Source organism: Triturus cristatus, chromosome 3_1 (assembly GCF_964204655.1).
Source record: "Triturus cristatus chromosome 3_1, aTriCri1.1, whole genome shotgun sequence".
In the NCBI taxonomy this organism is placed as follows: domain Eukaryota; kingdom Metazoa; phylum Chordata; class Amphibia; order Caudata; family Salamandridae; genus Triturus; species Triturus cristatus.
In genome coordinates, this window is record NC_140583.1 from 520,214,960 (window position 1) to 520,241,655 (window position 26,696).

At 45.2% G+C, this 26,696-nt stretch overlaps 1 protein-coding gene across 3 annotated transcripts in view; it reads left to right on the forward strand.

Annotated features, from left to right (window-relative positions):
* FANCI (FA complementation group I) overlaps positions 1-26,696 on the forward strand; it is a 556,119-nt gene that overhangs the window by 207,984 nt on the left and 321,439 nt on the right. For all 3 annotated transcript variants that reach the window (XM_085644440.1, XM_085644438.1, XM_085644439.1), the window contains exon 20: positions 4,830-4,931. In XM_085644440.1, the coding sequence (XP_085500566.1) occupies positions 4,830-4,931 (102 nt within the window). The remainder of the gene's footprint in view (positions 1-4,829; positions 4,932-26,696) is intronic.

Below are 26,696 nucleotides of genomic sequence, written 5' to 3' on the forward strand. Positions count from 1 at the left end.
GTTGTGTATTGTCCAACATCATGCCATGCACTATGGGGCAGGTTACACTGGCATCACCTGTTGATCCCTGTGGAGTTGATATTTGCTGCTCAATGCTAGCAAGGCTCTGAGATCACACCATTTACCCCCAAGGCTTTGCCCTCAATGTCACTCCTCTGGTTTTGTTCCCCACACATCAACTCCTTGACTCCAGCCTTTGAAAAATCTGACAACACATGTGCAGCATTCACTGAAAGTGAAGATCAAGCTGCCATTTTAAGCCATAAGCCAGTGAAAGCCCTTGGTCCAGATAGAATTTCATCAGACACCTAACGTAACAACTTGACTGTTGTGCTGCCTGTGAGGAAATGGGGTTATAATATGATGTGGTTGTGCTACCTCAAAACGTAATACACTTAGCCACCCCTTTAGATCCAGTAGGTTTAGTCTGTAAAACCCTTAGCTCAACCCTGGGTAGCTGTGGCACTAAGCAACAAGGCTTACACAGAGGAACAAGTGTAAAGCATTTAAACACCACCAAAACAATTGAAGAAGAAATCAACACAATGCTCAGGAAATCTGACAACAATTTATAAAAATAGACTGTATTTTTATAAGAATTTAGACACTAAAACGAAAAAGATCCACAGGATCGGGAGATATAGATTTTACAAGCAATAATAAATCAATGCAATTTCACCCAACTGTGAACTAGCCATGGAAAAGTCAACAAATTGGACACTTAGAAACGTTTTCAAAGAAAGCTTAGGTAAGTGTCAATGCGTCAGTTAGAAGTTCTTGAGGCGACCAACTCCGGCAGGGAGCTAGTCAGGGAGACCAGCAAAGTCCTCAAGAACAGTTACCTTCACACAAGAAGCAGTTCTTCAGCAGTTTCAGGGACTTTATCCGCGTTTCAGTGGATTCCTATTGCAGGATCCTTCAATGCCTGATGATAGGAAAGAAGGATGCTGAAGATGCGCTATGGACGATGTGGATGCGCTACGGTCGATGGAGGACTTCCTGCAGGGATTCCTCGGTCCATGAAAATGGTGAGCGGTCCTGTTTGCAGGGTCGACGTCCCACAAATTCCTCTGCTGTCTGCCCAAAGTTCCTTCGCCACTGGACTACCAGTCACCTGTTGTCATGGTCACAGACAATCCTTTGAGTAGATAACTCGCCTTTTGTGGGGCCCAGCAAACCTCCTGTAGCACTCTTGGCTTCACCCAACTCAAGTACAACTTTTTTTTTCCGGTTTTGGTCCTTGGTGCTACACAGTAGTTGTGGTAGCGGCTTGAAGACTTTGGCTGTCAACGGTCCCCAACCGGTTTCTTCAGCTGTTTTGTCCCTGTGCGGCGAACAGGAGGCCAGTCAACTGGCCCCTGGAGTCTCTTGGCATGACTGAGCTCTGGAGACAACTCCTCTTTATTAAAGAAGACCCGTGTCTCTCCATAATCTCCGCATTCATTAAAGTCACAAAATGATATGCTCAGAAAGACTCTTTCTTTATATATACATTTTATTTCCTATACTTTTTCAACTTCGTTCTGTGTATCCGTTATATTAAACAAGTTTTTAGTTCAATCATTTAGTTGTGTTACATGAGGAATGCATTGCATAACTGATACGTATGTTTTATTGGAATGCTAGGTTGCAGTGAATGGGAGTGACAGGTGGTGTGTAGGATAAATGATGTAACGGTTTTTGAGAGGTACTTTTGTTGGCATGTGATCTGCAGATAATTTTTAATCACATATTGTAAGTTTTGTGATATACTGTGCAATGTTTTGTCATAATTTGTAAATGATCTAATGTCTATTGTGTAATATTCCTGATACATAGAATGAAGTTAAAAAAGAGTATGAAATAAAACGTATATTTAGAGATTGAGTCTTTCTACGCATATATAATGTTATGACACTAATGCATGAGGAAATTATGGGAAGACATGGGATTTTCTTTAATATGTTGCATTTTCCCAGCCCTGGTACTCTATTGATGCTGGGGGTCCTTCACTTTTTATTGACAACTCCTCGTTAAGCAGGATATGGCAGGCACAGTCCCTCTCTTTGCTAGCCACCAGGTGCAGCGGTTGCAGTCTTCAATGGCACAGCCTCTCTTTGCTGGTCCCTCAGTGTAGCAGGGCAATCCTCCTTCTTCCAAGTTGGTCGAGATCTGAGGTCTGGGTGCCAGGGGTGCCCCCTTTATGCTCGGAAAGTGCCCTCTGGGCAGGATGCGATTGGTAGCCAATGGGCTACCATTTCCCTCCCACCTGATGCCTACTTCTTGTGGAGTGTGGCATCTGGCTATCTCAGTATGAACCATTCTGCCCACTCCCGAGATGGCAGCACCCTCCCTTGGTTTTCAGACCTCCCTAGCCCACCACTGGGGTGTGGCTACCTCAGTGCTACACGCCCCTGGGGAAACCAGTTGGCCACTGGTTTCCCCTCTTTGCTCCCTGTGCCAGCCTGTCTACCTCCGCAACGAGACAACCCTCCCCCCTGATGTTCCGCATCTGCCCTTCAAACGCAGCTTCACCTTTCAAGCCTGCCATTTGGAGCTAATACCTAACTGGTTGCCTGCACGAGGGAGGTGACTCCTCCATGGCCTGCAATCCCTCTTTGTTCTCCTTCCTGAGAGTCATTGGCACATCTCTGCTGGAGAGCAGAAAGCGCTCTCGTGGAACAGGCTCCACGTGTCCCCGGGAAGGGACAAGAGTTTTAAAGGCAACAAAGTGTCAGCTTTGCTAGAACTGCATACTGGAACAAGTTTCCTTAATTTCAACTTGAGATACATGTTCGGATTAATGTAACAGGTTGTTTTGATACCTTGGAGTGTCCACTTTGGTCACACCATTTAGGAGTTAGCACTGCTGAGGGATCCGCGTGTAACCCTGTACTCGCCAATTTAGGAGACCAAGTCTTTTCACATAAATTTTTTTAGTTTTGAGCGTCTTACTGTCAGAACATGTAAGGTACATTTCCTGAAAGTGTAATATGTTGCACCCTCCTTAAGGACATGCTAGGCCAGATAGAAGAGTGACTTGCACACATTTCAGGGAAAGTGGTGGATTTGCCATTGCTTTCAGTGGCAAAGTCAGGTTAGCAGTGCACAGCTGCTCTACCAGTCGGCAGCGGCAGGCTGGAAGACTATTTTTACTTGGGGGAACTCTAGGATGGCACATCCAGCAGTGCAAGCCCTTGGTTGCCCCTCTAACTTACATGTCCTGGTACCTTCTATTAGAGACTTAGAGGTGCGTTTGCCATTTCCAATTGGGTACAGCCAACTCAACATACACTTTAGGGCCAGGTACCTAGCACTGAGGTCTGGTTAGCAGGCCTCCGTGGACCCTCAGAGTAAAAGAAAACTGCAGCTTCAGTTGAAAAACTTGGGAGTGGCAATACAAAAAGAGCCATTCACTTAAAGTGCCTATATTAACCTTGGCATATAACAGAATCTGGGAGTTTGGGGAGGGTCCTGCATCATGGGGAGCTGTGATCATTTTACCGCAGAATAAATAAAGTCACCAGAATAATCCGGGTAGTTACTGCCTGATTTCACTGCTAGACATTGACAGCAAAATCTCTGCTAAGTCACTGTTAATACGACTAGAGTCTTGGGCTGAAGACCACCCGATTTTATCACCATTCCAAGCCTATTTCTGCAAATCACAAGGCACGATCGATCAAGTGTCCAGACTGTACAGTGCTTGCCGAAAGTATGCCTTCATAAAACATCCTGCGCTCCTTTTAATTTTTATTGACCTTAAAACAGCATTTGATTCTGTGGGCAGTCCAGCCCTTTTGCAGAGCCTGTAGAAACTGGGTATTAATACCAAGCTTATGAGTGTAGTGAAACATCTCCACCAGGGTAACGGAGCTGCAGTGAGATTCGTCTGAAAGGGGGATTGTACGTGAATTTTTGCTATAAAATCAGGTGTGAGTCAAGGATGTGTTCAAGCACCCCTACTATTTAATCTGTTTATTAATGATGTTGGGGAGCACCGTTTAGCCTTAAATCTAGATGTCCCAACCATCGGGGAGAACAACTCCTCAATCCTGTTGTTTGTGGACGACGCTGTATTATTGGTATGCATGGAGCTCTATATGCAAGTTACTCAAGGGATTTGAAAATTATTGCTCTCAGAAGAATGTCATAATTAATATTACCAAGACAAAGTATCCTTCAGCTGTTTTTCTTATTTGCATACCTGACCCTTCCTGTCTGCCACCCTTTACTAGGCTTCTTTCAAACAGTAACCCACCTGATGATTACTGTTCAGGACTCATACCTTTCAGAGGAACACAAATACACAGACAAACACCCTTGTTGAAGGCCATCATGCCAAACTGATGCTTCTCAATTCCTTCCATTCTGTATTATGGTAGACCTTGACATATTGTTTCCATGATTAAGAACATGGAGCGGAATTTCAGGTTTTGTCCTAAATCCGATCATATGATTATTTCAAACCCTTAGCTAACAAATAGAATGTGAAACAGAAAAATCCTCTTGGATGAGGGTTTTAGGGTGTACCTTGCAGCTTTTCACCATGACCACCCAACTGTTCAATTTCAATATGCTTATTTGGCATAAGTAATGGAACTGCATCATTTCCAATTGCAGATTGTTAGTGGACAGCACCACAGTGTTTCTCAAGCAAGAGTTGAAGTCGGGAGCTATCCTTCAGAAGATGGTTTATGGAGATGGCATTAATTTGAGGAGCAGTCTCACGTGGGCATTTGGTGGCGGAAGGGAAGTAGGGAGGGCTTTTCAATACAAGACATCACTGAGAGTTAATATTGTAACAATTAGATTTCAAATAAGCACCTTTCTTTATCTCCTGTGTCTAGTTGAAGCGGTACTTTGAGCCGAAGCCAGACCTTTTGCCACCCCTGAAACTTGAGGCGTGTATAACCGCTCAAGGGGACCAGATTTTTTTGCAAGAACCACTGGTAAGGATTTCTCACTGTCTTTTAGCACGTTTTTTCCACTTAAACTGTGCAATGTATTACCATATTAGACATGAGTACACTTTTAATTTGTTTTAAATGAGTGCATTCATTATCAAATAGGTTTGCATCAAATACAACTCACATAATGCACCTATAGGAGCACAGTGAAGGAACGAGATACATGCATGAGGGGTAGGCAGTACATAGCCATTATTTATAAATACAAGTTCTTAGTATGTAAAAACCTGCCAAATAAATTGCATAGATTATATGTATAAAAGCCAAGAATTAATGTCAGTACCTCAAAGGCATTTAGCATCCATTTGTTGGTCACTGCATATGGATTACACATACAAGCAGGCAAGGAAAAAGGGCAAGACATCATTAACAATCGAGCACCTAGGAATTACGTGAGAGCTAAACAGTGACTTGTTCAAAACAGACAAGGCGGCAAATCAATGCTAATGAAGTGCAAGAGCTCTAACAATGCCCAGCAGTTGGAAAAGATGCTAGCCCAATGCCTTGGCCCTGATAGTCCAACTCCATTGGAGAAATTTAGCTATGCCAGAGACAATTACGTCTTTAGTTTCTGCTTTCAACAGCCTCCGTTCCTTGTGACATTGTCTGCAGTCGTTCTGCGTACAAATGGGTACAACCCACTGTCTCCTCTGGGTTGCATAGCCTGGGCAGAAGAAAAAAAGATGTGGTATAGAGTCTTCTGCCGAAAGGCAAGCAGGGCATATATTACTCACGGTTACAGGGTTCTTCCATTTTGAGCGAAAGGAATTAACTGGTAATGTTCCATACCGGAATTTCAGGTACATTTGCCCGGTGCTCAGGTCTAGGATGTGATCGAGAAAATCTTCAAATTTGATTTTATTCTTAATTGGAAGTGAGTGATACTAGCCTTTTATTGGAGACTTCCAATCCCTGTTTATGTGCCCAGTAAGCCTCCTTTGCAGATTCCTTGGTGACAGATGTCGGAGCGCCCCTAGGTTCCGATAAGTCATCCATTTGGGTCAAGGTATCTTTAATATAGTGTATGCACTTTATGTACTAATTTTTGTCGAGGGCGACTAGCTCAAGGAAGATGTTATAGTTTTTGATAGCTGGGGTATGCTTCAGCTTCCGCCAATAAAATACCGGTCTTAGATTGGCTTTGAGCATGACGAATTTAACACCTAAATCCCATCGCAGCAGGCAAACGGGTACTCTTAAGCAGGCACAATAAAGATCTTCAAAAAAATGTTTTTCAACTGATGACATGTTGGGCAGCCAAGACTGACTCCATAGCTCGACCCCGTACAGAGCACATCCTGCGACCTTCGTATTGTAAATATTAATTGCTGGAGAAACTTGTCTTGTCTTGTCTTAGTGGAGTTCTAAAGCTAAAATATCCCTGCCACATGCTTACACAATTTCAAGCTACTATTTTTAACTTGGGTAGTCCATGTCATGTCTGCAGATAATCTGATTTCCAAACAGTCGAAACTTTAAACCCTGTCCGGAGAGGTGCATTCTAGCGTTATGGAGCCATTGAAGGACTTACGGAGATTAATGGGCATACATACACTTATTTTTGAATGGTTATTCTCCAATCACTGAGAGTCACAAAAATCCATGAAGCAATCCACCAATGTTTGCCGGCCAACCAGGGTTTTAGAAACCAACAGTATATCATCTGCAAAGAGGAGTAGAGGGATCTTCTGGCCTGCAATACTAGGTGCATCGCTACTGCAGTCCTCCAAATTAGTGGCCACGTCATTTAGGTAAAGGGAGAATAAGGTGCCCTTGCATTCCCCTCTATCTCAATGGGGTGGGTAATTCACCCTAGTGTTCCCAGTGTACTTGTGCATAAGTGCCCTGATGTAAGCGGATCAGGGTGTCATGTAAATCGGCGGGTACTCCGTTCTCTTTCAGGACATCCCTGAGTTTACAGTGAGAGACCAAGTCAAATAAAGAATTTCGGTTCACAAACACCACATATAGATGTGACTTATTTAAGATTACTGTCTTCCAATGAACAGCTAAGAACCCGAACACCTGGTTGCCTGTGCTAATCTGTCTTCGGAAGCCTGCTTGCAGGATCGAAAGGCTATTTTGATCCTCTATCCACGTGTCTAGTCCATTCAAGAACTGTCTACAGAACACCTTCTGTGTGGCATCAAATAAACGAATGGGTCTGTAGTTCATTGGAAGCTCCATAGAGCCTTTTTTGTGAATCGGAATAGTTTCAGCAGGTTACTCCCAGCAGTTCCCCCCCCCCCCCCCCAGCCCCCCACCCCCTTCCAGTCCTCCCTCACCGGGCTCTTCTAAAATACTCTTTAGCCTTTCTTCCCTGCCTGCTCTGCCATGCATTTCATTTGTTGAGCTCTCCAAAAGCTTCTCTGTCCGTACCAGTGACCCTAAAAAAACACAGAATTCAGAAATGAGTTCCTTTGAAGTCCCTGCATGAGCTATGCGCCAGGGGCATGCATCAATGCATTGAAAATTACAGACAACGACCTACGTAAATGTATTTATTTATTGCACATGCTTACACAGTTGGGATATGGGCAGTCAAATTGTTCTTACAAGACATGTTATCTTAAACCTCAAAATATGGGTGTATATTTCTCAACAGAATGTAATTTAAAGCATAGCAGTACAGATTATATTAGGGAAATGTGGCTAGGGTAACATTTCTGGATGTGTGCATTCATACATATATGCCATTTTTTCCAAATGAGATTGTCCTCTATTTTTTCATCTTGATAAAAATGCATTTTTTTACATCCAAGCGTAACGCGTGGAGTTCCCAAGTGAAGATGTGCATGACTAGAAATATGGTATTAAATGCGAAACGGGACGGAGTATAACTAGAAATGCAACCTACCGCAGTGCAAGATGTTTTATTTTTTGCACTTCGAGAGGTGGCTGCTAGCACTGAGAGATGGCTGCTAGCACTGTAATGAGCAGTGAGCTACATTGTCAAAGCTAGTTGAATGTTAACCTCTGTAACAGCTGGTCTCTGGAGCAGACTGGAGTGCAGCGCGAGCCATGTAAGGACACCATCATCACCCACAACCTCTGATGCGAGAAGCCTACACCTCCCAGCAGTATCACTGGGATTTGGAATACGAGATTGTAAAGAGATGTGCTCCAGAAGCAGCACCAGCACCTCCTTTAATTTGGAGAAAATTTAAATAATGGTACTGGGGAAAGGAAAGCTTTTTTTTTTTTTTAACTGGCGCCTGGGGAGGGGGAGGGGGGGATAAAGTTGATGTGGTTGATAAATATAAATATCTGGGCATGTGGTTTGATACCAAGTTAAACTGGAAAGCCCACATAGGAGCATTAATGTCAATGGGCTTGTGCTCGATGTGGGGCTTTAAACAGGTTAGCCGGATATTTGCAGGGCTCACCCCATTCTTTCCTTCAGTGTAATGGTACGCCCACAACTTCCGTATGGGGTAGAAATGCTGACCCTAGGTGGCAAACTGAATAAAAAATTAGCTAGCATTCGCGCCAAGAATTTTCAATTCTATTAAGGACACGGAGGCGAGGATTATGCTTCTCTTTCTATTTATTGCTACTCACAGCAGCCAATGAAAACTTTTCGTATGCAAAACAAACTACGTTTCCCATGATGCATATACCACATCACTTCCTGCAGAGCCCCATAAGAGCCAGTAACACCGGAACCAGTCCTCTTTCTTTGCTTCGAACAACAAGTCCAATAAGTATTAAAGTTCAACAACAGCTTCCAACGTGGAAGAAAACCAGACCAGCTGGGAAGAACGTCAATCTGCACACTGGATTAATCCATTTTCTTGTCGGATCCTGAAAAAAACAGAGATCAAACAACCCGTAACTCCTGTATAATCAGAGTATATACACAACGGGTGGGCCAAAATTACATGACAGTAATTTAACCGGGTGGGATAATCCTCGCCTCCGTGTCCTTAATAGAATTGAAAATTCTTGGCGCGAATGCTAGCTAATTTTTTATTCTATTACAGGACCGGAGGCTTCGTATTATGCTAGTTTAACGCTGATTAAAACCAACAGAGGAAATATCACCCACCGGTTTATAATAAAACAGTTTAAACGTTGATTCAGACGACCAGTCAGCAGAATGCATAATATCTTGCACAGTAGAACCCAACATGAAAGTTTTAGAGGCCATGGCGCCTCGGACAGAATGTGCACCAAAAACCTGAGTATCCACCCCTGCTTCTTGCATAACATCTTTAAGCCATCTGGCTATGGTAGCCGCAGTCACAGGTTTGTAAGGTTTCTGCAGAGCAATTAACAATTGTGCCACACCATCAGGCCTAGTAGACCTGGTACATTCTTCATAAGCTTTGAGGCATTGAACCACACAAAGTTTAGCATTATCGGGAAAAGCATGACAATCCACACTACGTGACATTGTTTTAGTCCTGGACGTAATAGAAAACGAAACTCCCTCTGGAGTAAATACCCTACCTGTAATATCCAGAGCTTTAACATCCGAAGAACGTCTGCAAGCCGCTAAGCAAAGCAACATGGCCAGCTTTGCCGACAACTGTTTCCTGGACAACCTGTTGTTGTCGGGCCAGCTATTAAACAGAGACAGAACCAGTGAGACATCCCACAACGAAGAGTACTTCGGTTTGGGCGGATTAGCCACTCTGATACCCTTTAGGAGCTTACAGATTAAAGGATGCATTCCGACAGGTTTGCCCTCTATCTGAGAGTGGCCTGCTGAGATGGCGGAACGGAAGTTATTCACCAAGCGATACGCCAAACCCCCGCCTCCTTTTCCGACAGAAAATTTACAATATAGGGTAATCCTGCCCCACGGGATCCACATGTTGTCCCATGCACCAACGAACCCAGCCTCCCCAGGCTGAAGCATACCGCTTCCTGGTAGAAGGGGCCCACGCTTGATTGATAAAGCTTGCAGCCTGGTCCGAAAATCCTGGCATTTGCCAACGCTGCCTGAAAGTCTCCAGGCCATCAGGGACAGGTGCCCTGATAGGAACATCGGGTGTCTCTCCCCCTGAGGGCCCTGGAGCATCGTCGAGGACCATGGGATCCTCCTGGGGAAGTCGCAACTCGCCTCCAGCAACAATGGGAACCAAGGCTGCGACTTCCACAAGGGGAGTCACTAATATCACTTCTGCTTTCTGGCGCATCACCTGAGTGAATACGCGCGGAATGAGGATGAATGGTGGGAACGCGTAATTCAATTTCTGAGTCCACTCCTGCGCAAAGGCATCCGTCGCCAGCGCCAGAGGGTCTGGCCTCCAGCTGAAAAATCTCATCATCTGACGGTTCAGTCTGGAGGCAAACAGGTCGATCTCGCAAATCCCCCAAATCTCCTGCAGCCACCGGACCACTCGTGGGAGCAGTTGCCAGTCGCTGTAGTCCCTGAGGTGGCGTGAGTTCCAGTCCGCCACTACATTGGACTGACCCGGAATGTATTCCGCTATCACCGAGATCTGCTGGCTCAGGCAATAGTGCCAAAAGGCTTTCGCAATCTCCACTAACATTGAGGACCTCGTGCCCCCCAATTTGTTGATGTACCGTACCGCCGATACGTTGTCCATCCGAAGAAGGATGCAACATGAGATCCGCTTGGGAGCCAGCGTTCGGATTGGAAACGAACCTGCGAGGAGCTCTAGACAATTTATGTGAAGATCTAACTCCCCTAGGGACCAACGTCCCCCTGTGGAAATATTTCCACAGCGCGCTCCCCAACCCCAACGGCTGGCGTCGGATTCTATGACTACCTCCGGGAGAGAGCCAAAAATTGCTCTGCCGTTCCATGCCTCGACGTGGGCCAACCACCATTGCATCTCCTCCCTCACTTCTTGGGAAAGAGGGACTACATCTGTGTAGGAAAGGCCCTTTTGCAAATGCTGAATTTTGAGTAGTTGAAGGGCCCTGTAGTGCAGGGGGCCCGGAAATATCGCTTGAATGGACGATGCCAGAAGTCCCACTATCCGGGCAATCCCCCTGAGCGAGACTATCTGTTTGGTCAGGAACGAGCGAAGCTCCTTCTTGATATCCCGAAGCTTGGAATTTGGAAGACTGAGCTGGGCCGTCTGCGACTTTATGACGAACCCCAGAAAATCTATCCTCTGTGTGGGAGACAGGACCGATTTCGGTTCGTTGATCACGAACCCCAGGTTCTGCAAAATATGAATGGTCATGCGCAAGTGGAGGGCTACTAACTCCTGCGATTGCGCCATGATGAGCATGTCGTCCAAATAGACAATCATGCGAACCCCCTGCTCCCTGAGGTAGGCAACGACCGGTTTCAGAACCTTGATGAAGCACCACGGTGCTGAGGAAAGCCCAAAAGGAAGGACCAAATATTCGTACCATCGGTTCCGCCATTGAAATTGAAGGAATCGGCGATGGGGGCGAAATATGGGAACGGACAGATAAGCGTCCTTCAGGTCCAGCCGGACCAACCAGTCCCCTTGTTTCAATAGGTCTGCCAGCAGATGGATGCCCTCCATCTTGAAATGCTTGTAAGTCAGAAAATGGTTGAAATCCTTCAAATTGAGTACCAACCTGTAACCACCGCCTTTCTTCTGTACCAGAAAAATATTGCTGCAGAAACCGCGAAGGCCCTCGTTGCAAGGAGCTATCGCGCGTTTCCGCAGCAGCCCTTCTATTTCTGAATCTATAAAATCGCACTCTAGTTGGGAAAAAGAAAGCTGTCTGGGACGATGTACCTGACATGGAGTCTGAAAGAACTCTAAGTGGAACCCCTGAACTGTCTGTAACACCCAGGCGTCTTGTGAGAAATGCTGAATACGCCCCCCCAAGGAAAGAGGAAATACATCTGGAGCGCTCACCTGAAGACTCGGTGGCTTGGAAGCCTCCTCGATAGGAGCCCTTGTTAAAGCGCCGCTTGTTGAAGCGCTGCCTGGTGGGGTAGAAGGTGCCGCCGCGGGTGGAGTCCCAATCTCCTCTGCCGCGTCCGAAGTCTCCTCGCTGGGGACCTTGGGAATGCTGACGGCCAAACGAGCGTCCCCGACCTCGTCCGGCCCGGTTGAAAACCCCGGCGTGGAAAACGCGTTTGATCCCAGCCTGAGCCTTGTCCAGGGTCGTGAACGTGCCCTCATATTTCGCAACGTCCTTGACGAATCGGTCGCCAAAAAGGTTTCCGTCCGCCAACGGCCCAGGTTCCGCCGCAGCCAACTCTGTAAGATTAGAGTCCATGCGCATCAAAATGGACTTCCTGCGCTCTGGTAATCGCGCAGTTGGCATTCCCGAGCAGGCAGATAGCCCGTTGGGTCCAGCCTGCCAGCACATGGGCATCAATTGTGGTACCCGATTCCTGTGCCTCCAGAGCCATCTCCAATATTTTCGCTAGGGGGCCGACCACGTCCAGAAGCATATCTTGGCATCCTCGCCAAGCGCGATCTATCCCCTTCTTGGGGTCTTTTGCGAACTTTTTAAGGAAGGTAAGCATACTTGGATCAATGTCCTGCGTCTCCGCCACCTTGTCCGAGATATCTGGTCTAGGACATTCAGACCGCAGCCTGTTGCGCACCTCCTTATCAAAGCACTTGCGCACATTCTCGTGTAAATATGCAGCCACCTCCGGGGCAGGCAACCAGTCTGAGGATCTGGGGTGAACGATATCCGAGGGGTTGAATGTAAAGGGCGTGGGGGCCGGCGGAGAAGTCTCCACATGTTTAACCTTCCGAGACTTCTTCCTGGGGGGGGGGGGGGGGGGGGGAAGTCATCAGGGGTGTCGGAAGAGGTGGAAGTAGACTCCGTGTCAGTATCCTGTACCCTCTCTCGCTCCCTCGCCGGGCGCGGAAGCGACTCATAAGAATCGGAATGCGGCCAAGACCTAGTCCGGGGCTCCCCTGCCGGTCCCTCCGATGGGGTAGTGAAGCCATGCTGCTTCGCAAATTTCTCCAGCTGCTTAGTGATAGGCTTTAAAGCAGTCGCCAAAGCTTGCTGCACAGTTCCCGGAACTGCCTCTTCCAGGGCCTTGTTGACTGACTCCTGCACCGAAGCGTCCAGGGCCTCAACAATATTATCCTCAATGGCAGGTCTCCCGACCTCCTCCTCATACAAGGTATCATCCTCCTCCTAATGCACCCAATTCTCCATACTGGAACCAAACTTGTAAACGTATTTGCTCATAAGGCAACAGCAAGGAGGGATAATCCAAAGGGGGTGCCAACCCACAGCACAACAGCACCGGTACCTAGCTCCTCAGCAGCAGCTGTATACCAATGTTTGCAGCCCTCAGGGCGTAGTGGAGCCAAAGAGCAAGAAGAAGATCCAAGGAGGTGTGCTCCCTCCGGGCCAAGGTCGTTTTTGCAGCAGCCAAGCGTCAGCAGTGCTCTCTGAAGAAAAACGCAGCCTAACTGACGAAAAGTGAAAGCAAAACCACCAAAAACGGGTTGTTTCGACGTGCGTAGCCCAAATCCTACCAAAACAGCCAAATTGGGCTACGCACGTGGGAACGCTACCGAAACCAAAACTACCAGGCTCCCGGCGTCATCGGCATACAAGGGAAGCCTTAGCGCCCACAAACTACAAATACTGTACCCGCCGAAGGCGGGGCGGTACCGTGTGCTGGAACGAAAGAAGCGCTCACGCGCTGACCTGGGCATTTGATACAGTCGAGCGCCGCGCCTAACTTGCAACTTCAAACTTGCGCGCTTTCGCGCCTCGGACCGCTCGTCGTCCGCAATGCCCCAACACCACCGCGCACTCTGCGGGGACCACTAAGCGCCGCAGCGCGTTACTCAGATCGCCCAACCCGAGGGTTGCTTGAGATCAGGGCGCTCTCGCCGACGCTACCGCTACACAATAAACGGCTGTCACAATGAATATAAGCATTATATCAATAGTCACAATCAATAGTAAATTCAAGTTAGAAATCGGAGCTCTCAACTTAACTGTCTGCGTGAGCAGCAAAGAAAAAAGGACTGGTTCCGGTGTTACTGGCTCTTATGGGGCTCTGCAGGAAGTGATGTGGTATATGCATCATGGGAAACGTAGTTTGTTTTGCATAAGATAAGTTTTCATTGGCTGCTGTGAGTAGCAATAAATAGAAAGAGAAGCATAATACGAAGCCTCCGGTCCTGTAATAGAATTGGAACTCAGAGGAGAGTAAATGTACGAAACGGCTCCTTGCTCTTCCGCTGTCAACCATGACACAGGCCATAAGAGTGGAATGCCAGTTAATAGCCTGCAGCTACCAGGGGCTGCAAGCTACGTTAAAATGTTGGCAGTGATTGAATGGTGAAGGTAATTCTAAAATATCATACCTCTGTAAAAAAGAGATAGAGAAAAGTGAGTTGAACCGGGTCCTTCAAGTGAAATGTATATTAGGAACGCTCTGCACTGAATTGTTACTAGCACCAGATTGGTGGAAGGACGGGCGATCGATCCCCAAGCAGAAATTATGTGCTATTACACGGAACAGCGCGAGAGGGGGGGGGGGGCCTGCTTTTTTGGGTGGGGTGGGGGGGGGGACCATCTCCCCATTTTGGGCGGGACTTATTGAGAGGGCTCCAAAAAGTGCTACCAGGCCAGCCTAGAGCTACAGTGCATGTGCGTGCGCGCCCCACGCTTTACTGTGATTGCTTTCACTTTCGCGGCCGCAGGGCCGCTTTGATGTTTGATCGTGATCGCAATCACTTTCACTTTCGCAGCCGTACGGCCGCTTGGCATAGCCAATAGGTCTCGCTTTTGGGACCTTATAAGTAGTTAGTTATGCAACTGTTGCATGGTTAAACACTTATAAGGTCCCAAAGGCGAGACCTGTTGGCTATGCCAATGCTTGTTGGTTATGGGTTGAAGTAATGAAGAGGTGTTCCCTTATATCTTAGCCCTTCAAAGCCCCAAGTTAAGGAATGCAATATTGAGATTTGGAGGTTGGGCTTAATCCTTGTTACATAGATTCTAAGATCAAAGCAGTAATAAGAGGTGAACAGGGCTTATGTACATGCCAGCAGAAAGTAAAATGTAGCTTGCTATATGTTTTAATAGATTATTTGTGGTTTTTAGATGAACGGAAAAAGTTTCTAAAGCCAGTTTTTAGCAGCGATAGAATTATTAACACGGATCGAGCCATTAGCCTACTAGTAAATATGAATTGCTTAATCGCAATAGGGGAGGCCTTAAAAGGGTTTCAAACTAAAATGCAAGAGTTGTAGTGTGGCAAATGGTATGTTTAATGATGGGGTATTTTTAATCACTTTATCAGCAGATGTTTTAGGACGTAGTTATGTATTCACCTGAGTGTTTCCTTTTTTTGTCATTTGTACATTGCATTGTATCATGTTACTGATTTGGTTAGTAATACGGTTTTATAGCTTTAATATTTAAAATAAAAAAATCATCATCAATGGACCGAGTAATTACTTGTAATAACTTTTATATCCGAGTTATTGTCTGCATAGTGTGCGGGGTTGATAATGGAAGATTTTATTGTGGTTGCACTATCTTTTAAATCAGTACCTTTCTTCTTTTAGTTGTTGACTGAATACTGTCAAGGTATCTTATAAATGTATGTTTTAGTTTTTTCATACACTTATGTAGACCGAATAAAGTCATTCTTGACTGACTGACACCCTCAGCACCTCATCTGTGTCGTTAACATGGGGCACAGCTCTTATTTCTGCTCATTAACTTTAGGCTAGGAATCAAGCGATACAGACACTGCTGTACTGATTTGGTGGGTACAAACACTGAAACTGATTATAAGGAGGTTGTATAATGCTGGAGCTGTGGGCACTATATTCACAGCATGCACCCAAATATTTACTTTATGTATTAATTTTCCCATCAGCACCCTATTTCACGCACAGTTTACAGTTGTGTTGGGCAATTGACATTTCTGTAGCATTTAAAATATAAAGAATAAAAGCATGTGATATTAGTACATATAGCTTCCAATAAATCATTGTGCATGTGTGGCATTTCTATACTAGTCGCAAGCAAGTTTGTAATATTTTGTGTCTTTTTGAGTGACTCTTAATTGCTAGCAATTAAACCCAAAAAACGGTTTGATCAGCACTTTAAAAAAAAAAAATATTCTTTTAGGTCTGGCTACAGATAAAGATCTTTTGTTCTGTTTTTCAAAAATAAATATACAGGGTTTCAGTTGAGTACTTTTCTCCCACCACATGCTATTTAACATGTGATGTATCATTATGCACCCAAGGGAGTGTGACCATTTCAATGCATAGGGTACTATTGTACATCTGAAAAGTGCAACCAATTATCACATTTTTTGTCATATTCAGTCCTTTGTCTCCTAAATGCATTTTAAACAACATAATTGTTTTCGCTGGAGAGAGCATTTTTAAATATATTTGATATGTCTCTAGTGCAAGGCTGACACTGTCCAATGTTCCTAAAAGGAGGCCCTTTAGGCATGTGCCCTAATGTTGTTGTCATTGGACAACACAACTACTCATGCTTTCCTGTGATGCATGCAGACAAGGACGGTGTATGCTCTTTTCTTACCTGTCCAATGCTCAACATGTAGCTGATATTAGCCTTCAGCCTCCCACCTTAAGATGGGCAGATTTGTGAGGCCTACAGGAAGATGACCACCACATGCTTACTTCAAGATGACAGTCATTGTGAATCCCACACAAGGACAGCTTAACCGTTCTCTTCCCAAAATAGCCAACTCTGTAGCATTAATCAAATGATGTTTTGCATATAGGCATTTTATTGTGACTTTCTGAAGCATTGTCTTTTCTAGTTCTAAAGTGAGAGACTGCTCTGGGAACCCAAGGCTTCCATTTGGATGTATGAGATTTCGTAGGAAAATGATTTCATGGAATACCATTACTGAGAAACCACTTCATCTAAACTGTTTAATGGAAATGTTCATAATGAATGGCATTCACCTTTTGATAGAAACCAATTTGAAGAATGTCTTTTTAGTCTAAATTAGCTTTTAAATGCTTATTTTTTAAGTGTAAATAAAATGGTTCTAGGTCTTACTTTCAGAAACGGTTTTGTCGGAGATATTTATTTCAGTAGTTGACTTCAGCATATATTATTTTATACTTCTATCCTTTGCATTGTCAAACAATTACTTTGGATGCTTTTAATTTGCTTAGCACTCACCACCCTTTAACATCATCCATCGCTGACCTCTCATAATCCATAAGCCCCATCAATCAGTGCTGCCTAAAACCTCTCACCATACCTGAACTACACACATCCCTGAAGTCTAAAAGCCCTTTCTACCCCCAAAATCCACCATCCTTGAGAAATAGAATCACTCACTACCCATAACGCCACCAATTTGTGAACCCTAAAAACTCCTTTCTACGTATAAACCCCACTCATCCCACAACCCTTAAAACATTTCAGGACACCCAAACTTTACCCATACCTGAACCCTAAAAACCCTCTCTGCCCTTAAACGACAGCCATCTGTGCTCCATAAGAACTCCTCGTCCCTGACCCCAAAAACCCGTTTCTACATCTAAATTCCACGCATTTCCTTAAAACTCCTCACCACCCTAATCTCCAATCCATCTCAAAGCCTAAAAAATCTTCAACACCCCAGCCGCTACCCATAATTGAACCTTAAAAACCCCTCACCAGCCATAAACTCCCCCATCCATGAACCCTAAAACCCCTCAACTCCCTCACACTCTACCTATCCCTGAAACCCTAAAACACCTCATACACCTAAACACCAGTCATCCGTGAACTCTAAAAAACCCTCACCACCCCATGCCCCACAATCTCTGAACCCTATGAACTCCTTTCTATGCCCGACCTATAAGTATTCCTGACACCGTTTTCTATATTTTTTTGTATTTCCTTAAAATTGGTTGTTTGCTTTGTGTGGGCTGAAAGCCATACCAAGCATGGAGAAGTACAACAGGAGCTTCTCTCCGGTGAGAGCTCTAGCTTTCCCCTCTGCCTGGACCAACCCCATACTCAATAAAAGTATTTATTTCCACAAGATTCCCGTATGAGATCACCTCTTTTATTTAAAGCCCTTACTATAAAATGGGTGCCAGATTTAACCCCATCATGAAACTAGTCTTTAATGTGGTGTGATGACCCCCAGGGTTTACTATGCTCGGTCTGCGTCCTCAGTTATCAGTAGTAATACTAACAACATTCATAGTACCTTGATACAATTTACAAATCTCTATATGGTCTCCACCTTCCCCTAATAATGAGTTTACATCCTTGCTCACAGTATTGGGGTACTCTCTACTTTCTTTTAGAGTCACTTACCGGCTCTCGTAGTAGCCTTGTTCAAACTCTTCTTAAGACACCTTTTATTTTATACTGGCTGGTTCCTATAAAGAGACCCCCACACACTCCTCTTGCTCAACTTGAGATCCTTCTCAGACTCCTTTTTGGTTTTCTCTGCTGAGGAGTACTTTAAGACGCTCGCTAGGTGAAGCATTTTGACTGTAATGGAATAATGGCCTCCTTCACGCTTTCAAACCAATATTGCTCCTGCCTCGGGTACTGCAGGATGATCAGGAAGGACTAGGGCCAAGTTATATTGATTATCCTGGACTGGGCTAGAAGAGTGGAGCACCCAGAGCTTTAGACCATGAGCAGGTTTTTGGGATGAAAAGTCCTCTACATGGTAATAGACATGCACACCTACACTGAGTGCCCCACTGTGATGATGTCTGGATCCCTAATGCTAATTTTTGTTGTCATAGGTGAACACGGATAGTGTGTGCTCAATGACATAGGTCTTTCTCCCGGATTGCATTCTTGTTGAACCAGGACAGGCGTCCAAAGTGCTATCCTCATAGAGTTGGAAGGCTGACCCCTTCACCAGGAGTTAAGCAACACCAGCTTGTTGGTGAATGTATAGTGATCACAAGTCCTTTTTAACCTGTTTCACTGGAGTTGTCACTCACTTTTTAAAGTTTCACTGCCGTGTGTTTAACGCAGCAAGGAAAGCTCTGTAAGACTTCTGCCTGTGTCCAGGACTGAGGGCCAAGACCTGCTGTTCTCCCGGCTTTGTGAGTGGACATCTTCCAGGTAGTTTAAGAACACCTGTTTTTCAACAGGTAGTCTAGGAACACCTGTTTGTCAACACACTTAAGATCAGAAGGAATTGGAAACAAAGCCAGGAGGTACTGATCCCTCAATAGAACATGTAATACCACATAAAGTACATAGGGAAGAAGAAAGGTAGAAGTGGTGTAATGTTAATAGAGGGGGGAGAGTACCCTCAGGACAAGAACCCTCACTCACCGTTAGGTGACAGACTTCCTCATATGGGTTCCCTCCTCACACCGAGGTGTGGGCTGCGACTCCCCGAGGGGACGAGCTGAGGTGTTTTCTCAGAGATGAGCGTGTGGAAAGTGGTGACTGAGGGGCTGAGTGCAGAAAAAGTTGTGAGTGATTAAAAGTGTCTCTCTGGATCCACTAAAACTTTATTGGGTGGTTGCAGGGACACCGTTAAAAAAAACAGGAGGACTAGGGATTAAGGCAATATATCCCTAGATAAAGGTCAACATGTTTCTGCCTATACTTGGTCCCCTAAAGGGATCCAGAGGCATTTGTCAGGACCCTAAATAGATAGTCACTCTGTGTGTGTGAAAACAAAGTAGATATACCGGCCGCCACAGGAACTGGGTGGTCTGATGTTTAATGACCCAATTCATTTCAAGGGGTTCGTCTATGTATCGCTTAATAGTAGACGAACTCCTTGAAATGAATTAGGTCGTTCAACACCTGACCACCCAGTTCCTGTGGTGGCCAATATATTTACTTTGTTTTTGCACACGCAGAGTGACTATATATTTAGGGCCCTGATGAATGCCTCCGGATCCCTTTAGGAAACCAAGTATAGGCAGAAACATGTTGACCTTTTTCTAGGGCTATAATGGCTTAATCCCTAGTCCTCCTGCTTTTTTAACTGTGTCCCTGAAACCACCCAATAAAGTTTTAGTGGATGCAGGGAGACACTTTTTTAATCACTCACATCTTTTTTTTGCACTCAGACCACCCAGTTCCTGTGGCGGCCAGTATGTCTGCTTTGTTTTCACACACACAGAGTGACTATCTATTTAGGGTCCTGACAAATGCCTCTGGATCCCTTTAGGGGACCAAGTATAGGCAGAAACATATTGACCTTTTTCTAGGGATATATTGCCTTAATCCCTATTCCTTCTGTTTTTTTAACAGTGTCCCTGAAGCCACCCAATAAAGTTTTAGTGGATCCAGAGACACTTTTAATCACTCACAACTTTTTCTGCACTCAGCCCCTCAGTCACCACTTTCCACACGCTCATCTCTGAGAAAACACCTCAGCTCGTCCCCTCGGGGAGTCGCAGCCCACACCTCGGTGTGAGAATGGAACCCATATGAGGAAGCATGTCACATAACGATGAGTGAGGGTTCTTGTCCTGAGGGTACTCTCCCCCTCTGTTGACATTACACCACTTCTACCTTTCTTCTTCCCTATTACACACAGCCAGATGTACTTTATGTGGTATTACAAGTCTAAGAACACCTACCCTGGACTCTAAAGCATCAGCTCCTGCCTGCTTGCCAAAACCAGCATGCCTTATAAGGAAGAGGAGAACATTGGAGTGAGTGAGGTCCAGTTGGGAGCCCTGTTGAGGGGACGTCTGGTGGAAGGAGGAAACGGCTGCTGCTCTGATTGGGTTGTTGCCCATGTGAAGGACTGAGATGGCGACCCCCGTATGCCGGGAGAAGGCGCTGTAAAGATAGCCGTGGAAAAGACTACTCTGTGATAAAGGCAGAAGCCTTGTGCCGTAGTGGTGCAGGGACCCTGTATTCCAGGAGGGGCTGCTGTGGAAAAGACTGCCTTGCAGTAAGGGTGGAAGCCTTGTGTGGTACTGGTGCGGTGACCTTGTATGCCAGTAAGGGCCGTCAAGGGAAAGACTGCAGTGTGGTACGGGCAGAAGCATTGTGCAGCAGCAGTGCGGTGACCCCGTATCACAGGAGTCCCCACCTAGAGAAAAACTGCAGCGCTGTAACAGCAGTAGCCTTGTGCGGTTTAGGTGCGGCAACCCGTATGCCAGTAGGGGCAGCCAAAGGAAAGATTGCCGTGCGGTAAGGTTTGAAGCTGTGTGCTAAGGTTGAAAGCTGTGTGCTGTAGTGGTGCGGCAATCCTGTATGCTTGGAGGGGCCGCTGGGGAAAAGACTGCTGTGTAGTAAGGGTGGGAACCTTGTGCTGTAGTGGTAGTCCCGTATGCCACGAGGCCCACCTCCCGCCAGGGAGCCTTGGACTGCTCGACCAAGCCTACCTCTGACAGTCCAGTGCAGAAGGGTTACTTTGCCCAGTTGCTCAGAATTCATGGTAGATCAAGCCCAGGGTCATCAGAAGTAAAAGGCCTCAACCCACATGGTTTGGCCCAGTAGCCCCTGCGTGCCCTGTGCACCTCTGATTGGTTTTCTGACAAATGGGCCCTCTGATATAACCACTTCTTCGGGAGAGCCTACTGTCTCAGTGACAGGACCTGGTCCTGCACCTAAATTTCCACTACCGACATGTCCATGCGTGTAGATTGAACGGTGGCAGTTAAATGCGTATGTTATGCCGACCAGGGTGGTGGATGTCATTCTTGCTGCCAGTTCCCCTTCTACAAAGTCGATCTACACTGGGTGCTGGGATAAATTCATTGTCTGCTGTTGTGCCAGGCCTATTGATCCCTTACAGGTCAATCTTTCAGATACCATTTTGTTTGTCATTTGGTTGGCCTTGAAGGGCCTTGCGGTTGAAATGGTGAAAGTTTACTTGTGTGCCCTCTTTTTCTTTTTTGTGGTCACTCAACCACCTTTCTTGTTTACATCGCCAGCTATGATTCATTTCATCAATGGTTTGACATGTATGTTCTCTTCTAAACCATTTGTGTTGCCTCAATGGGACATCAACTTGGTTTTGACGTTCTGGATGTACACGTCCTTTGAGCCTTCGCCAGTTGTTCCTTAAGGCTTTAGAGATTGAAAATCTTGTTCCTTATCGCCATTATGCCAGCATGCAATAGGAGTTGTAACAAATTGGGTTATTGGTTGAGGTGGGTGAAACCCTACTCAAGCAGGAACCACAGTGACAGGGTGCAGTCACAAGCAACCCCCTAACTTAACCTGACCACAATCCTTCTCCGGGTGAAGTCACAAGCAAACCCAAATTAACCTGTGCCCAACCCCCTTGCAGCTTGGCACAGAGAAGTCAGGTTTAATTTAGAGGCAACATGGAAAGTATTAAACAGTCACACAGTGAAAACAAATCACAAAAGACTCCCACACTAGATTTGAAAAATAGAGTAATTTTTACTAAATAAAACAAGCCGAAAAATACAAAGGTTCTAATCAGTAGGACTGGAGATATGCAGGTTTAAATATCTCAGTGAAAATAGAGCCAAAAAGCACAAAGCGCAAATTTTGGATATCTGGTGGAACTGGACCGGGACTAAGTCCCAAGTACCTTAAGTCCTGGTTTGTAGAGTGTCGAGTGGGGCCTACATCGAAAATGCGTTGTGCAGCTGAAATGATGTGTCAGTTTTGCAATTCAGCTAGGCTGTGTTGCAAGGTCTTGCATCATCGCTGAGGATCCTGTCAACGAGGGCTTGCGATGTGAAATCTGACTTCCAGGACATGTCACTCACTTGGGCGAAGAGTTGGCTCCGAAGAGCTGCGAGGCAGAGTCCAGTATCGTCATGGCTGTGGACAAGAGATGCAAGGGCATGCACCGAGGATGTGTTGTGCAGCACTCATTCTTATGAGGCGATGGGCCGCGATGCGGGTCTTTGCAACAGAACCGATCCTCGCAGCAGTGGTGATGTGTCGGTTCTGCCCGGGGTTGGGCCATGCAGCAGAGGAGTTGCTTCAGTTCTGCTGGAGCTACAGAGGCTGGCAGAGCACCTTAGGCCCACTTTCAAGGGTGCAGGACTCGAGTAACACCACTTGGCAGTGTAGACTCACAGATGGTAGAGTCCAGGAGCTGGGTTCAAGGTTGTTGGAGCATTCTGTCCCTGGGGCTCTAATCAGGAGGCCTTACTAGCTTTTTTTAGTCACTTTGGGGGTCCTAGGTTCAACAGATGCAGGTCCAATCCTTCTCACCCAAGTAAGAGGGCAGCAGAGCAGTACAGCAGGTCAGCCATCCTTTGGAGCAGCAGTCCAGCAGAATGGCAGTCCTTCCAGCAGCACAGCCGTCCTTCCTGGCAGAGTTTCCACAGGTCCAGAAGTGTACCGAAGAGGTGGTGTTTGAGGTCCAATATTTTATACCTGGTGCCCTTCCCCTGGAAGGTGGAAGAAGCTTCTGGAGGTTTCCCTTTGAAGTCCCCAGTCCCTTTGAAGTCACCAGGCATCCTGGCTTTTCGTATCCTGACACCAGACTAACTACCCTCTTTGTGTGGGGGCTGTACGCAGCCCATTCAAGTGTAAGCAGGGCTGTGCCCAGTTCCACCCTCACATCCTGCCATTGATGACCCATCCAGTCACGGCTAAGCTCTCTATTGTGTGTCGCTGTCTAGGAGAAATGACCCAAACCCAACTGTCCATTACCCCCAGGGACAGGCTACAGGCACTAAATGGCTAAAACAGGAAAATGCCAAGTTTTTAAAAGTGACGTTTTCAAAATTGTAATTTAAAATCTGACCTAAGCATAAGAGAGGACTTTTCATTACAGTCCCAAAGACACCAAACATGAACTGATCATCTGACTTCCAATAAAAAATTATAAAATTAAATGTAATAAGGTAACTCCAATATTATTCTATGGGAGAGGTAGGTCTTGCAGTTGTGAACAACGATTTTAAGAGTTTTTCACTACCAGTACAGGTAAAATTTAAAAGTACATGTGCTACCTTTTAAATAAACTTCACCCTTCCCTCTGGGCGGTTTGGGGCTACCCAAGTAGTGACTTATTTGTATTAAAAGGGAAGCTTTGGATCTAGCAAAAGGTTTATTTTGCCAGGGTGAAATGGTAGTGTAAAGTCTGCACACACCGGTTGCAATTGCAGGCCTGAGAAATGTTTAAAGGGGCTACTTAAGTGAGAGGCACAATCAGTGCTGCAGGCCCACTAATGGCATTTAAGTTACTGGCCCTGGGTACATGTAGAACCACTTTACTAGGGATTTATAAGTAAATTAATTATGGTCATTGGGGATAAGCTAATGTTTTAAGGTGTGAGCACATGCTCTTCCTCGTCAGAAGTGATAAAGTGTGTAGAGTCCTAAGGCCAGCAAAATAAAGATCAGCAAAAATGGAGGAGGAAGGCAAAAAGTTTGAGGGAAGACTAACCTAACAGTTGGTTCACCACCTTCTTTCTGAAAGGTTTGTGCTAAGAACTAAGGCGATAGTCATTCCTAACGTAGTGACACCCTTCCATGTTCGTCAATCAATCACTGTGCCAAAATGTTTTGCTCCACCTCACAGCTTGAAATAGGAGGAGGAGCTCACATTGATTCTAATAAGAAAGTAAGCTTTTATATCAGCTGAACTGCAGACTATTTGAAAGACAATCAGCTCTTCATTTTGGTTTCAGGCGCTAGGAAAAGGGAAGGTGGTACAGAAGAGAGAGGACCTATCAAGTTGGATAGTTTTTGCTTTGCATTGATAAAAAACAGCCCCTGAATGTCTGAGCGCCTATTCTACCAGAACCACGGTCTCCTTTAAGAGAGAAAATAAAACAAGAAATAAAATAATAACCAAAAATTACAGTAAGCCAAACAATAAACCACTTGCCGCCATCCCCACCCTGCGCTTGAAGCATTTGCCTTCAGGAGCTTGCTGTGTAGTTAAAAAAGGAGGTAGGCAGTAATACAATCAATCAATCAATCACGCGTTTGTTAAGCGCGACTACTCACCCGTAAGGGTCTCAAGGCGCTGGGGGTGGGTGGGTGCAGGTTCCGGTCCATCAAGGAGGGGGTCCATCGAAGAGCCAGGTCCTGAGGTCTCTTACGAAGATGGGAAGTGATGTTGTCTGTCTGAGGTGAAGCGGGTTTGCATATCTTTCCTAGGTGATACCAAGCTTCCTGTAGTCACATATCATTTAAGGACAAAACACAAGACTTTCAGACAGACATATTACTATGTACTCCTGCCTCTGCGGGAAAGCTTCCTACATACGCTGTGACCAATTGGGTCCCTGGTTGTGTAGGAAAAGTCTCTGGTGGTGGCACAGAACCTACGTCAATGGACCCAATGGAGAATACTTGTCCCGGCTCTGCCCTTCCTTGGGGAGGTTTAGCTCCTTGTCTAGAGCAGTGTCTATTTCCTGAGCATCCCCTTCTTGTTGATTTCACCTAAGAATGGGTGGAAAATAGACCCACCTGAGTTCGTTTCACCGACTGTTATTCTCATACCAATTTGTGTGCTGCTTTTTTGAAGGGAAGTACTTAGATTGAAAGATCACTTTGAAATTTGCAGTGTAGAAGCATATATCTAAGATCCATCCTATGCAGTTTTTCCCCATTGCCTCAAATGACTTTCTTTGCATTTGGGCTTGCTGATTGTGGTTTGGTAATTCCATTTTACTATGAGAATAATAACGTACCTGGTTCATGCCCATCCTGTCTTGGACCTCTAACTATATTCTTTTATTAATCACGTTTTCTTCATTGAAGAGAAAACCATTGCCGTAGTATTTGGGGTAATCCTACATGGATACAATTGGCATCTTGATAACTGTAAACTCCTAGACTTGGATTAATTAATTAGGTTTTGTACAGAATCTAAAAATGTGGATAGCCTTTATAAATAGGCACTAACAAAGACAGTATATCTGACTTTAATGTTTTAACACACGCAGATATGCAAATGTTGTTTGCCTGCATTAGTACACTATAGCCAGAACTAGTTGCTTTGCCACTTCCTGATTTCTTTGCATTTGGAGCACTAACAGTTTTGTGTTCACAATGAAAATACCAAACTTATACTGCATGTGTCAATGCAGTGGAAAACAATGAATGGCAAAGCCAACACGTCTGGCCAACAAGTCTGGCTCATGACTTAAATTACCTCTAAGTGCAAAATGAGTCAATAGGTGGAAAAATGGATGTTGAAATGCATTAACTATTTAACTCATATTTGCATCTATTCATCCACCCATTAGGCGATTCTTGCATGTACCTACTCACCTATCCACAATACCACACACAAGGTCTCCAATCAATGAAGAGGCCGTTTTATAAACCAGACTTATTGGTTTTGCCATGGCTGGTTTTCTTTGTTTTTTTCCCCCTTCCACACCTGCTCTTTTCTAGCCTCATTTCTACATTCATCACTCCTGTCTGAGACTTTTAGTGCAATCTTCATATGCATGAAAAAAAACTGTGCAGTTTGCTTTTGTTGGATTTCCAGTTACAATGTAATCGGCTGTTCATAAAAGTACAGTATACCATGAGTTTAATGCAGGTCCTTTCTCATTCACCTTATACAAACTGGTTCTTAATGGAACTTGCAGTAGTTACAGAATTAAGTGGCGGTCGGGAGCTTCAACTGTAGAAATGGTTTCACAAATGGTGTTCTTATTTATGGCTAGTTTAAGCAAAAATGTATTCACAAAGTATTAAACTACATTACCAGAATTGACGTAACTGAAAAAAAGAAGAGAATTCTGATAAGAACTAACACATTTATTTGTAAGGATTTATAGGCTGCCACATGGCGCTTGGCTGATAAAGCAATATGGCAGAGAATTTCACGTCTTTACACATTGTACATTTACGTTTTCTACGTCTACAAGTGTGGAGCTACAAGACTGATTCTTTGTTGGCTATCACAGTGTGTGTAAATGTATCATTACATATTCACGGACAGTC